Below are 14,619 nucleotides of genomic sequence, written 5' to 3' on the forward strand. Positions count from 1 at the left end.
TAAGAGAGAGAGAGCTCTGTTTTTTTAAATGGCTTAGTGGCTGTAAGCTGACACATCCTCCATGATGTACTGACCACTCTTGTCATGATGTTTCAGGCCAGGTAATTTAACACAACAATGACCTACAACAGTTGGCACCATGCCAAATGTTGTCATGACCACAGCAGGCCAGTTGTTGGTGATGTCAGTTATGTAAACATTTTTATATTAAGAGGTGTCTTCTACATTTAAAACACTTACTTGTGGTCTACATAACATTATTTGGTCTAAATGTTGCATGGATTATGTTTTACAGTCCATCTTAAAGCCGCTTTCTGAATGTCTCTTCAGGATGCCTGTTTTGTGGGTGGTCGTATTTACGTGCCTCCACTTTGACTGCATTTTTTCACCTGTCAGCCATGTTGTAGTGTTTAGCACTTCCATATCAGGCCAACCGACATATATAAGTTTGAATTATACACTACTTTGTATTACAAAAGGCTACAGCGGAGGATGCATGTGCACATACAAGCCAGTCTGCCCCACAACAAGATGATAGCGAAAAATAAGGAACTTACTCACAACAACATCGGACTACAATCGCGGACTCGCACAAAGCTCTCCCATATATGGAGATATCCGCTGACGTAATTTAGGCCCCGTTTCCACTAAGTTATTCAGGGTAAATCACACATAACCTTATCCGTGTCCACACACAACAATGCCACCATTTAAGACCCCCGCCCACCTCCGTCCGCCGGCGCAACGCAACCTAGTACGCATTCGCAGGAAAAAAAATAATAATCCACCTGAGCGTCCACCTGCTCCAAGCTCTCCAGTAGATGACTTTACTTCACTGTGAAGTTATTTAAAAGAGCTACATTGTAAATACAGTAGTTTGCTGTGCATTTTATATTTGTTTGCTGTGTTTTGTGTGCAAGATTTTAAATTAAAATGTATCTCCTTTGAACAATATCCAGTGTTGTGGTATTTCAATTAACTAGAATCCAGTGTGCTGTGGGGCCCTATTGTAGTGAATCACACCTGAGCCATCATAAATTAATCAAATCTTTAATCGCCATGAGAAAGTAGACAATGCGGTAAAGAACATTTTACAACAATTACAACGATTAATTTAGACAGAGAATACCCAAAGTATTGTTGTTGTGGATTGACTCCGCCGTTGGGGTATTCTTTCGTGAGATGTGGGGTCAGGAGATAAGCTGGGTCACCCAAAATAAAAAAAAAGGGACCCTATATCTTCATCTTCCAGCAGTTGTTTGGGACACGAGGGGATGGTTCCATCTTTCAGCTGCGCGCTAATGGCAGAGTTAGCAAAGATGCGGGCATCATGGCTTTATGTTAATTGGTGTAAATCACAGGTTTTAAACTCAAGGCCCAGGGGCCAAAGCTGGCACGTGTACTATTTTTTTCCCCATATACAGTATAATAAATAAAACAAACAAATACAAACAATAAAACATTAAAAAAACAAACAAAAAAACATTAAAACAACAAGATTTCAGGGTAAAAAAAACCCGGCAACTCTGTTGCTTGAATTTTACCGCTAAAAACAGTGGTATTGTTTTTCCATTCCATTGCATTTATTCATTGTGTTTATATGCTGTAAAAAAAAAACACTGCTTTTACTCTAAAAATGGCAGTTTTTAAAGTAAAATAAAAAAATAATTTTGGAGCTTATGTAAAAATTGTTAATTGTATTCTATATATACATATATATTCATATATTACTCATTGTTAAATGCGGCCCTCTGAGGGCAACCATAACTGCGATGTGGCCCTCAATGAAAATGAGTTTGACACCCCTGGTGTAAATGAAGGTGTAACAAAATTGCATTTTTTATTTGCATTTTATTAGCACAGATGTTGTACATCACCAACATCATGTAACATCTTAGAGCAGGGAAGTATTTTATCAACACTTGCTTTTTAAGTCTTAAGTAAGTCAACTCTAATGCAATGCATATCCATCCATCCATCCATGTTCTTCCGCTTATCCGAGGTTGGGTCGCGGGGGCAGCAGGGAAGCCCAGACTTTCCTCTACCCAGCCACTTCGTCCAGCTCTTCCCGGGGGATCCCGAGGCGTTCCCAGGCCAGCCGGGAGACATAGTCTTCCCAACGTGTCCTGGGTCTTCCCCGTGGCCTCCTACCGGTTGGACGTGCCCTAAACACCTCCCTAGAGAGGCGTTCAGGTGGCATCTTGACCAGATGCCCGAACCACCTCATCTGGCTCCTCTCGATGTGGAGGAGCAGCGGCTTTACTTTGAGCTCCCCCCGGATGGCAGAGCTTCTCACTCTATCTCTAAGGGAGAGCCCCGCCATCCGGCGGAGGAAACTCAATTTGGCCGCTTGTACCCGTGATCTTGTCCTTTCAGTCATAACCCAAAGCTCATGACCATAGGTGAGGATGGGAACGTAGATCGCCCGGTAAATTGAGAGCTTTGCCTTCCGGCTCAACTCCTTCTTCACCACAACGGATCGATACAGCGTCCGCATTACTGAAGACGCCTGTCGATCTCACGATCCACTCTTCCCTCACTTGTGAACAAGACTCCTAGGTACTTGAACTCCTCCACTTGGGGAAGTGTTTCCTCCCCAACCCGGAGATGGCACTCCACCCTTTTCCGGGCGAGAACCATGGACTCGGACTTGGAGGTGCTGATTCTCATCCCAGTCGCTTCACACTCGGCTGCAAACCGATCCAGTGCGTGAGAGCTGAAGATCCTGACCAGATGAAGCCATCAGGACCACATCATCTGCAAAAGGCAGAGACCTAATCCTGCAGCCACCAAACCGGATCCCCTCAATGCCTTGACTGTGCCTAGAAATTCTGTCCATAAAAGTTATGAACAGAATCGGTGACAACGGGCAGCCTTGGCAGAGTCCAACCCTCACTGGAAACGTGTCCGACTTACTGCCGGCAATGCGGACCAAGCTCTGACACTGATCGTACAGGGAGCGGACCGCCACAATCAGACAGTCCGATACCCCATACTCTCTGAGCACTCCCCACAGGACTTCCTGAGGGACACGGTTGAATGCCTTCTCCAAGTCAATAAAGCACATGTAGACTGGTTGGGCAAACTCCCATGCACCCTCAAGGACCCTGCCGAGAGTATAGAGCTGGTCCACAGTTCCACGACCAGAAAGAAAACCACACTGTTCCTCCTGAATCCGAGGTTCAACTATCCGGCGTAGCCTCCTCTCCAGTACACCTGAATAAACCTTACCGGGAAGGCTGAGGAGTGTGATCCCACGATAGTTGGAACACACCCTCCGGTTCCCCTTCTTAAAGAGAGAAACCACCACACCAGTCTGCCAAACCAAAGGCAACGCCCCCGATGTCCATGCGATGCTGCAGAGTCTTGTCAACCAAGACAGCCCCACAGCATCCAGAGCCTCAAGGAACTCCGGGCGGATCTCATCCACCCCCGGGGCCTTGCCACAGAGGAGCTTTTTAACTACCTCAGCAACCTCAGCCCCAAAAATAGGAGAGCCCACCACGGATTCCCCAGGCACTGCTACTACGTGTTGGTGGGATTGAGGAGGTCTTCGAAGTATTCCCTCCACCGATCCACAACATCCACAGTCGAGGTCAGCCAAACACCGTCAGCCGAACACCATCAGCACCATACACGGTGTTGACAGTGCACTGCTTCCCCTTCCTGAGGCGGCGGATGGTGGTCCAGAATCGCTTCGAAGCCGTCCGGAAGTCGTTTTCCATGGCTTCCCCGAACTCCTCCCATGTCCGAGTTTTTGCCTCTGCGACCGCTGAAGCCGCACACCGCTTGGCCTGTCGGTACCTGTCCACTGCCTTCGGAGTCCTATGAGCCAAAAGAACCCGATAGGACTCCTTCTTCAGCTTGACGGCATCCCTCACCGCCGGTGTCCACCAACAGGTTCAAGGATTACCGCCACGACAGGTACCAACTACATTGCGGCCACAGCTCCAATCAGCCGCCTCGACAATAGAGGTGCGGAACATGGTCCACTCGGACTCAATGTCCAGCACCTCCCTCGTGACATGTTCAAAGTTCTTCCGGAGGTGGGAATTGAAACTCTCTCTCGGACAGTTGACTCTGCCAGACGTTCCCAGCAGACCCTCACAATGTGTTTGGGCCTGCCAGGTCTGTCCGGCATCCTCCCCCACCATCGCAGCCAACTCACTACCAGGTGGTGATCGGTAGAAAGCTCCGCCCCTCTCTTCACCCGAGTGTCCAAAACAGGAGGCCGCAAATCCGATGACACAACTACAAAGTCGATCATGGAACTGTGGCCTAGGGTGTCCTGGTGCCAAGTGCACATATGGACACCATTTTGTTTGAACATGGTGTTCGTTATGGACAATCTGTGACCAGCACACAAGTCCAATAACAAAACACCACTCGGGTTCAGATCCAGGCGGCCATTCTTCCCAATCACGCCTCTCCAGGTTTCACTGTCGTCGCCATCATGAGCGTTGAAGTCCCCCAGTAGGACAAGGGAATCACCCGGGGGAGCACTTTCCAGTACTCCCTCGAGTGTATCCAAAAAGGGTGGGTACTCTGAACTGCTGTTTGGTGCGTAAGCACAAACAACAGTCAGGACCCGTCCCCCCACCTGAAGGCGGAGAGAAGCTACCCTCTCGTCCACTGGGTTGAACTCCAACGTGCAGGCTTTGAGCCGGGGGGCAACAAGAATTGCCACCCCAGCTTGTCGCCTCTCAATGCGTGCAACACCAGTGTGGAAGTGAGTCCAGCCCCTCTCGAGAAAACTGGTTCCAGAGCCCTTGCTGTGTGTTGAGGTGAGTCCGACTATATCCAGCCGGAACTTCTCTACCTCGCGCATTAGCTCAGGCTCCTTCCCCCCCAGCGAGGTGACGTTCCACGTCCCAAGAGCTAGCTTCTGTATCCGAGGATCGGACCGCCAAGTGCCCTTCCTTCGGCTGCCGCCCAGCTCACAATACACCCGACCTCTATGGCCACTCCCATATGCATATCATCATCTTGTAAAGACCACACAGCTGCATCACTCATCACAATTACACTCAGCTGGAAATAATAGTTATGTATGGCATTCACACCTTTTACATTAAAATATATAACAGAAATCAACACAATCAACGAGCATGTAATGCGGGTGTGCATCTAAGCAAGGTGTGTTTTGATCCCACGCAAACTAGAGACCTGTCACCGGATGCTATCTTGTGTCAGAGCTACTTTATGTATTATTATATTACTTCAAAATGTTCACTTTGTTGAGTAGTGAATATTTGCCTTCAAATTGACACAAACTCTTTTTAGCGTGTGTGACTTTGAGGAACTTTTGAGGAGGACATATTGTCATGTTATAAACGTTTGTGTGGTGTTGCTTCCCCTTTTGTAATTATTCCAAGATGATTATCAGAGTCTACCCATTTTTGGGGGTTTTTTTATGCGTGGCAGCAGCACCTGAAGGTATTGTGACAACATGTCATAATTACGATAGTTACAACCAGAAGTGTCACTGTTGATTGTATCTCAACTTGTTTGCTGTCGAAAGAAGTGTACAGCTATTAGCCCGCAGACAGGTAGTAATTAAAATGCTGATATGTATGCAAATGTGTCCCATCTATAAAATTATAATTTATAAACATGATTGGTGATTGTCATTAAAATGCTTTTTAAACAATTGTTTTCATGTTTTGCAGCTCAGCTCTTAACCTGTGACACCAAGCTGCGGGATCAGTGCAAAGGAACAACATGCAACAGGTAGCGTTAAAACCAGAATGGTACCCAGTACCGTAAAGCGCACCCCTCCGCCAAAGTTAGATGGTTTTAATTAGTCGAGAACATTTGATGTACAGTCCTCCCTCAGTTATCACTGTGAATTGATTTTGAACAAGACAGAGATAAATGAATTTCTGCAAAGTGGGAATCATTAATTATAAATTTAATATTTTCATAGTTAGGGCATTAAAAAAAACGTTTAATACATTCTAAATGTTTTTCTAACATTATGAGAGCCCTCTAGACATTAAATAATATTCGTTAGTCATACTGTCTGAGGCTGAAGCGCGCGTTAGATTTGGTCTCCCCTCATGGCCAATACTATTGTAGGATTTTTTTTGTTTTGATTTAGCCATTTTTATGCTTGAAAAATACCTTCTTTTTAAAAAAAAAAAAAATGCTTTAGAAAATAAAAATAAAAAAATCCCCAAAAATCTGCAAGTGGCGAAGGACAACTTTATATAGAAGAAGTTATGTCAATGCACAGATGAAAATACAAGGCAAGAAAATACTCGTAATAGGGATGTAACAATATGATTTATTTATTTATTCAACAGTAGAATTAACTGAACGCAGTGAGCCCTCTTTTCAGTCATCCACAATCTTTGTCTCAGTGGGCGGCGGCGGCGGCGGCACCGCTAGATTACACACACACACACACACACACACACACACACACACACACACACACGCGATTCACGGACATCCTTATTTGTGCTTTGCTAGTGAGAAGTTCTGCAAAGTAACAAAAATGAAGATGAAAAGTTATGATTACAAAGCCAAATGTCCCGTTGTGGTAATATTTCAGCTTTAAACTGGATGGGCAATTTGAGCCCATCAACACGGATGAAAGAATACCATGATGGCAACACACGCGACCTAGTTTTTCAAAATGGAAAAAAAAAGCACTTTAAGATGTTCAATATTTTTTTTAAGTTACATTTTTGTTTAGAGAGATGACAGTCCATTTTTTGTTTGTTTATTTATTTAGGATAAATAAAAGTTATTTACAAATACAGTACAATGTAAGCAATTCTACAGCAAAGTGAAATACAAGTTGGTGTCAAACTCATTTTTATTGAGGTTCACGTCGCAATTACGGCTGCCCTCAGAGGGCCGCATTAATCGACGTGGTGAACCAGATTAAATGATGTGGCAGACCTTATTAAATGACGTGGCGGGCCACATTAAATGAAGCAAGATCTGGCCCTGGGGCCTTGAGTTTGACACATGTTGTAAATGGTTACTTGCATTATTATTGGGGCTTATATTAGTCTCAAAATAACGTTGACAATAATATCATTTCTCAGCCATAAACTGTGTGAAAATATATGATCCAGCAAAATGTGTTGTTGTCCCGGGTCTAAACATCCCTAATTTAAGGAAAAAAACTTCAAACAGAAACAAGACTGGGAGGCTCGACTGGTTCGGTTGAGTCAGAGCTCAAGAGTAGAAATTTGCCCACGACATGTATTCTCCTGAGTGCCTCTGCAGTAGACATTTAATGTGTTTACCAGACCAAAAACAAATGTCCACTAGAGCTGATGCTGGTTCGTAGTTGGAGGATAAGAGATGCATTTCTTAAAATCCTCCCATTTATTAACCCGAATTTGTGTAATCCTGCTTACCAAAAGACACATTTGAATAATATATACAACACTTTTTTTTTAAGTCTTTTAAATCTTTGATTTTGTGTAAACCTCCAGGTATGAATGCCCTGCTGGATGCTTAGATGCAACAGGCAAAGTAGTTGGCACAGTTTACTATGAAATGGTGAGTGAACCTATTTGAGTCGAAGCTTTTACTGTGCCATAAAACCGCCAACTCACAGGTTTTTTTACGTGATGTTCTGCACGCGTTGTTCCATTTCTGCAGCAATCTAGTGTTTGCCGAGCTGGTCTACACGCAGGAGTCATTGATAATGACGGCGGGTGGATGGATGTAACAAGACAAGGGAGGAAGGACTTCTTCATCAAGTCGAACAAATATGAAGTTCAGTCGCTGGGGTGAGAACTCAGTTTATACTGCTGAAAGATAAAGTGAACTAAAATTACTCAAAATAAAATGTTTTTTTCTGATTGAGCTACCTCAACTCGCAATTGACAGAATCAGGTGCTTGGAGGTACTATTTCTAGTAGCCTGTCTGCCTGTGTTCCAAGTGTTTTTAAGGCTACAAGGACTTAGATCTGTAAAAATGAACAATTTAATGTGGATGAATCAATCATTTGACAGCCACACTTGAAAGGATAAAACCAAGCTGACCCAAGCTGAGGTCAGTGTATATTTTAGTCATTGAATTTTCATTTTATGAATGGGAATTGAGAAACAAAAAAACAAATTAATTTATCTAAATTTCATTTTGAAGTTCAAAAAATAAAATTATTTTGGTGTCGAAAAAATTTCATTTAAAAAAAACGGTTTGATTTACTTTTTGTATCCATCCATCCATTTTCTACCGCTTGTCCCTTTTGGGGTCGCGGGGGGTGCTGGAGCCTATCTCAGCTGCATTCATGCAGAAGGCGGGGTACACCCTGGACTAGTCGCCACCTTATCGCAGGGCCAACACAGATAGACAACATTCACACTCACATTCACACACTAGGGCCAATTTAGTCTTGCCAATCAACTTATCCCCAGGTACATGTTTTTGGCGGTGGGAGGAAGCTGGAGTACCCAGAGGGAACCCACGCAGTCACGGGGAGAACATGCAAACTCATTTTGTATCTTATACAACAAAAATAAAAATCACCAGTTAGCAGAAACAAAAAAAAACTGACCAAAGACAGATGTTTTTTTTATATGATGACAAAAAAAACGGATTGCTATTTAAGACAAGACAGCAGTCTGGCCTGTAGGAAGAAACAGTGTGGTGTTGTATTCTGCATCAAAAAGACATCTCTTTATGTAGAATAATATATTTTGCTCAAGTATGTACACAGTTAAAAACAAAACCAAACACATTTTATTTAAGGGGCCTATGCCAAATAAATATTTAAGTAAAAAAAAAAGACATCTGTTTATGGTTGTTTTTTACGTTTCTGGTTATTTTTGTGTGTGTGTTCTATGAAATATGAAATCCGAGCACGGTGGTATAGTGGTTAGCATGTAGACGGCACAGTCAGGCAATCTAGGTTTGCATCTCTGTTTGGACATCTTTGTGTGGAGTTTGCGTGTTCTGCCTCTGCGTGTGTGGGTTTTCTCCTTGTATTCCGGCTTCCTCCCACATTCCAAAAATATGCACATTAGGTTCATTGGACACTCTAAATTGTCAAAAGTGCCATCTTAGTGGGGACCACTTTCCCATTTAAAGCAATGCGTTGTAACTTTTTTCATTTATTTTTTCTGTAGTTTACTTTATTGTCAAGTAAAAACGTATGCTATTAATACACACAAAAAAATCTTACAGATAACAAATTATGTTTACTATTGTCCTTGCTTTCAACCATACAGCATATTTTGCAATGCAAGAGGTGACGTGACGTCCTGTTGCAGACTGAAAGAGCACTTAAGCAGCACTCAGTGGGACTGCCTCAAGGGAATGTTCTCAATTTCCCATGCTAACAATAGAAAACACTTGAAAGCACATAAAGCTCCACTTTTCCACTTTTTAAAATGCACTAGTTCAGGGGTGTCAAAGTCAAGGCCCGCGGGCCAGATCCGGCCCACGAATTAATTATGGCCCTTGGGATTATATTTGATTAGTATTAGAACCGGCCCGCAGGCCACAGCCGCCTGCTGCTGTTTTGCACGGACCAATACTCCATCAGTGTTGGGGCTAGCAATTTTCAAAATGTGGTCCCAGGGACCCCATCAAGTCATTAAAATGGCGTCCCACAGTGAATTTTTGGGGACCCACTTTCTGTAACCGTTTTGAAAACAAATGATAAATGTATGCATTATCCTGTTATATCTCACATTTTATATGGTGTTTTGGAATAAGGTTGTCATAAACGTTACTTAATTCATAAAAAAAAACAATACAATAGAAAAAACAAATTTTTATGCATATGTAAATGTATTCAGTTATAAACATCCATTCACTTTCATCTTTCCTTCATGGATCTAAACTTTACCGCTGCTGGTATTTGTTTCTATATTTTTATTGTAATATTTTCAGAATGTGTTTGTTCTACTTTTGGCCAAAGTAAGACAAAGAAAACAATCTGAAGTTCTCTTTATTTTTTTGTTTTAATGCCATGATTTTAATAGTCCGGCCCGCATGTGCACAGCTTTTCTTCCATGCGGCCCCTGAGCTAAAATGATTTTGACACCCCTACACTACCTCGATGCTATTTTATATTGGATTTGCCAAATACAAGCTACTGATTAGCAAGTTAACATAGCAATTTCAACACCTCCAAATTTGGTAATGAAAATTACAACCAAGATTCACATTCTAATCAATAAACTGGTGTGTATAATACTTAAAGTATAAATACTTTTTAAGATGCAACAAAAGACCAGATTTAGCTTAATGGCAAAGACTACCCCCTGGCTAGGCAACACACCGTTTTAAATTGCAACTGCATGCATGTATAATACTTGCAAATGAGACTAAAAAGTAAAAAAAATCAAGATGTAATACCCGGACAGCACAGTTATCGTAATCAGCTCAGTGTTAAATGTTTTTTTTTTTTTATTACCGGGTAAATATATTAACATTTATTAACACATGAACACACACCGATGCACTGTAAACTGGTACCGTTGTGTACCGTTTCTGATTCCCAGGTACATGAATTGGTACTTTATCAATTCAAATGCAAAATTACCCATCCATAGTGGTGGTATAACGAAATCAGGTGCATCTTATCTGTACTGTAAAGTTTAAATTTGAATGACAATAAAAGGAAATCTAAGTCTAAGTCTAAGTCTAAGTCTAATGCAATGTTTCTCTTTCGACAGGAAATACCAGAGTGCTAATTCATTCTCAGTCTCCAGAGTAGCAGGTAATTTGCACCTTCATTTCCAAATTAAAGATGTAATATCTGCACTTGTTTTGCTTATGGATTGTTATGCTGTCTTGCAGTCAAAGCGATCACATGTGAGACCACAGTCGCACAACTGTGTCCATACCAGCGGCCTGCAAAGCATTGTCCAAGGTACAGTATGACCCTGCATCTTAGTCCCTTTGTGTAAATACAACCATCCCTCATGTTTATATATTGTCCTGTTAGGTTATACTGCCCCAGGAACTGTTTGGAAGAGAACCCAAAGATATCCAGAGTAATTGGCACCAGTTTATACTCTGATGTGAGTTTTTTGTTAAAGGTGGCGTAAATAGCGAGCGGGATAAGACAGAATGTTTTTTATTTGCTTGCCTCTGCAGAAATCAAGTATTTGTCGGGCAGCGGTTCATGCCGGGGTCCTTCGAAACAACGTGGGTGGTTACATCGATGTGATGCCGGTGGACAAGCGGAAACTCTACATGGCCTCTAACCAAAACGGTGTCGTCTCCGAAAGGTACGGTTCATTTGATCATGCCTAACATGCTTAATAATGCACCATGACAATGCCTCAATTTTGTATTTCTCTGAGTATAGAACAATCACTCTGTTTTAAGTTAGGACAGTCTGTAGGTTCAATGTGCACAATTGAATATCTTAGTTGCTCAGACAGTAATGTGTTTGTATAAGTTAAGATTTGGGTATGTTGTTTCTTAATGGGGAAATACGTTTTTGTGTCTTATTTTCTTGTTAGCATTTGAGCTAGCAAGCTGGCGGCAGTCAGTCTGAGTTTATCAAGGTGCAGTTATCAATCGCAGTTTTTGATGCTTTTAATCTACAAACGTTTGTAAAACAGTAATACTAACAATCGGGAGTTTTACAGCGGTTATTATTATGGCCTGAGCAGCAAAGCAAGTGCAGCAGGTCCAAGCAAGCAAGCAAGGGCCCTATTGACGGGGTTAAGGGGGAGGAGTATATTTATAGCTAGAATTCACTTAAATGCAGGTATTTCTTATATATATATATATATATATATATATATATATATATATATATATATATATATATATATACATATATATATATATATATATATATATATATATATATAAATAAAATAAATACTTGCTTTCAGTGAATTCTAGCTATACATAACTATGTATTTTATTATATACTGTATATATACATATAAATAAAACAAATACTTGAATTTCAGTGTTCATTTATTTACACACATACACACATAACACTCCTCTCTACTCATTGTTGTATTTGAATATATTATATTATATGAAGTGAATTATATTTATATAGCGCTTTTCTCTAGTGACTCAAAGCGCTTTACATAGTGAAACCCAATATCTAAGTTACATTTAAACCAGTTTGGGTGGCACTGGGAGCGGGTGTGTAAAGTGTCTTGCCCAAGGACACAACGGCAATGACTAGGATGGCGGAAGCGGGAATCGAACCTGCAACCCTCAAGTTGCTGGCACGCCGCTCTACCAACCGAGCTATGCCGTCCCTATATATTGTAATATTCTGGGTTGGAGTCAATAACCAGGCGAGGTGATGAAGTTACGTCTCTTTACTTCATACTTCAGAACCGACTCCCTCACTTGCCGTCAGGATGCACAATACAACGTAAACCGTTACTTTTTAAACCGTTGGCCAACTAAAAAGTAACTTTTTGGTTGGCCAACAGTTTACGTTGTATTGCGCACCCTGACGGCAAGTGTGGGAGTCGATTCTGAAGTATGAAGTAAAGAGCGGACGTGACGACATGCTGTCCTCACTCAGGTCCGCACGGACCTGGACGGGGCGTGCCTTAAGTCCGGCTGGAAATCGGAAGAAATTTGGGAGAATGGTTGTCCCGGGAGATTTTCGGGAGAGGCACTGAAATTCGTGAGTCTCCCGGAAAATTCGGGAGGGTTGGCAAGTATGGTCCCGGGTCTCATTTACATAGTCCCGCATATAAAACGTATAATCGACCCTCCTGGAATGGTGATTTGCATAAGAACGCATAACAAACTCCAGACAATGTCCACTAGGATACATTGTGGTCATCTCCGCCAACATTGCTAGTTTCAGTTCTACATCCTCCACGCCCTCGTCTTTCGCCACTGCATTTATCTTCGTCTCGCCAGACGTTTTGTTAGCATCTCCTTCTTTATTTATCTTTCTCCCCGAACGCCACAACTAGTCTGTTGTTGCCGTGCGAGCGTGTGAATCCGCCGTTGTTTGCACAGAAACTTATCTGTTTGCGTCTGATCTGTCATCGGTGTCATGACGCGGCATACGAACCTTCAAGTGTACATGTTTGTGTGCGCATGTCATCTGCACCCCCTGGCAACACTGACTCCTCTTCGTCTTCCCTTCCAGCCTTCAGAATCCAGTCGGAGGGAAGGCGTTTCGGGTGTTTGCCGTGATTTGAGTGACCCCACCCGACCCCCTTCTCATCCCATTGAGGGCGGCATGCCCAAACAGAGAGCGCACTCTGGCTTGTGAATAGTCGCTAATCAAAGGCAGTGACTGAAACGCTTCTAGCCTTGGCTAAACCGGTGGGCGGTAGAGGTCGTCTCCATGACAGCCTAAACAAACACTTTACACGCATATGAGAAGAAGCTGTCAGGACCCTCCCTCCTAATATTTTGCCAGCTTTAGTTAACTGTAAATATATGACAGTAGCTCATATTCATATATTTTGTGCATACTTGTTCATAGCTTAACACTAATAAATAAAATATTAATATTTCATGATTATAAAGTATGAATATCTGTAGTAACAAAATGTAGTTCTTGATAAAATAATTATAATTTTAATAAAACTAGAATGGCACTTAAAGCTCCATATCATGTTGACTGTCAGGCACATTTTTACTGGTGCTCATGTCCTTTTTTTTTTCTTTTTAAAAGTATGGGCAATAATCTATTTTTATATGACCAGGCTTACGATGTATGAGAATGCTGCTATACTGTATGTTGTTATATACCTATGTTCGGATAATACACACTCCCTGCTGGCAGGAAGTACTGTCAACACTCAGTGTTTTATTCAAAACTTGTAAATGTTTGAAGTGGTTTTCTTTCAATATTTGTATAACACAAACGGTTATATCTTGTGCATTATTCATTTATGTATGTATATACTGTATAGCTCTTATCTGTCCCAATTTATTGGACTGGTTTTTCATCAGTATACAGTGTTTTCCTATCTCAGGTTATTAGGAAAAACTCATTTTGCAATAAAATATTACAATCCTACAATATTGTTTTATTCAACTCGATATTGTTAATTAATAGGGGTGTCCAAGTACAACTTATCCAACTCCGATACGACACCGATATTGGAGTTTTTAGTATTGAACGATACATACTTTTATTTTGTAGTGTGGAATGTTGGAAAAGGTTAGATCAATTGAAATTACTCAGAGAACGAGTAAGTGTATGAAAAATACTATCCTATTTACAAACCCCAAAACCAGTGAAGTTGGCATGTTGTGTAAATCGTAAATAAAAACAAAATACAATGATTTGCAAATCTGTTTCAACCTATATTCAATTGAATAGACTGCCAAGACGAGATATTTAACGTTCGAACCGGAAAATTTTGTTTTATTTTTTGCAAATATTAGCTCATTTGGAATTTGATGCCTGCAACATGTTTCCAAAAAGCTGGCACAAGTGGCAAAAAAAGACTGAGAAAGTTGAAGAATGCTCATCAAACACTTATTTGGAACATCCCACAGGTGAACAAGCTAATGGGGAACAGGTGGGTGCCACGATTGGGTATAAAAGCAGCTTCCATGAAATGATCAGTCATTCACAAACAAGGATGGGGCGAGGGTCACCTGTTTGTGAACAAATGCGTGAGCAAATTGTCGAACAGTTTAAGAACAACATTTCTCAACAAGCTATTGCAAGGAAT

General features: G+C 41.7%; 1 protein-coding gene across 2 annotated transcripts in view; it reads left to right on the forward strand.

The window, feature by feature from the left end:
• Positions 1-13,944, forward strand: part of crispld1a (cysteine-rich secretory protein LCCL domain containing 1a) — a 68,541-nt gene extending 54,597 nt beyond the window's left edge. For both annotated transcript variants that reach the window (XM_062021080.1, XM_062021081.1), the window contains 8 exons: positions 5,670-5,730; positions 7,455-7,521; positions 7,624-7,754; positions 10,654-10,697; positions 10,778-10,850; positions 10,926-11,001; positions 11,078-11,211; positions 13,074-13,944. In XM_062021080.1, the coding sequence (XP_061877064.1) occupies positions 5,670-5,730; positions 7,455-7,521; positions 7,624-7,754; positions 10,654-10,697; positions 10,778-10,850; positions 10,926-11,001; positions 11,078-11,211; positions 13,074-13,125 (638 nt within the window). In that variant the 3' untranslated portion in view covers positions 13,126-13,944. The remainder of the gene's footprint in view (positions 1-5,669; positions 5,731-7,454; positions 7,522-7,623; positions 7,755-10,653; positions 10,698-10,777; positions 10,851-10,925; positions 11,002-11,077; positions 11,212-13,073) is intronic.
• The last annotated feature ends 675 nt before the right edge of the window (positions 13,945-14,619 follow it).

This window comes from Entelurus aequoreus, linkage group LG15 (assembly GCF_033978785.1).
Source record: "Entelurus aequoreus isolate RoL-2023_Sb linkage group LG15, RoL_Eaeq_v1.1, whole genome shotgun sequence".
Taxonomy (NCBI): Eukaryota; Metazoa; Chordata; class Actinopteri; order Syngnathiformes; family Syngnathidae; genus Entelurus; species Entelurus aequoreus.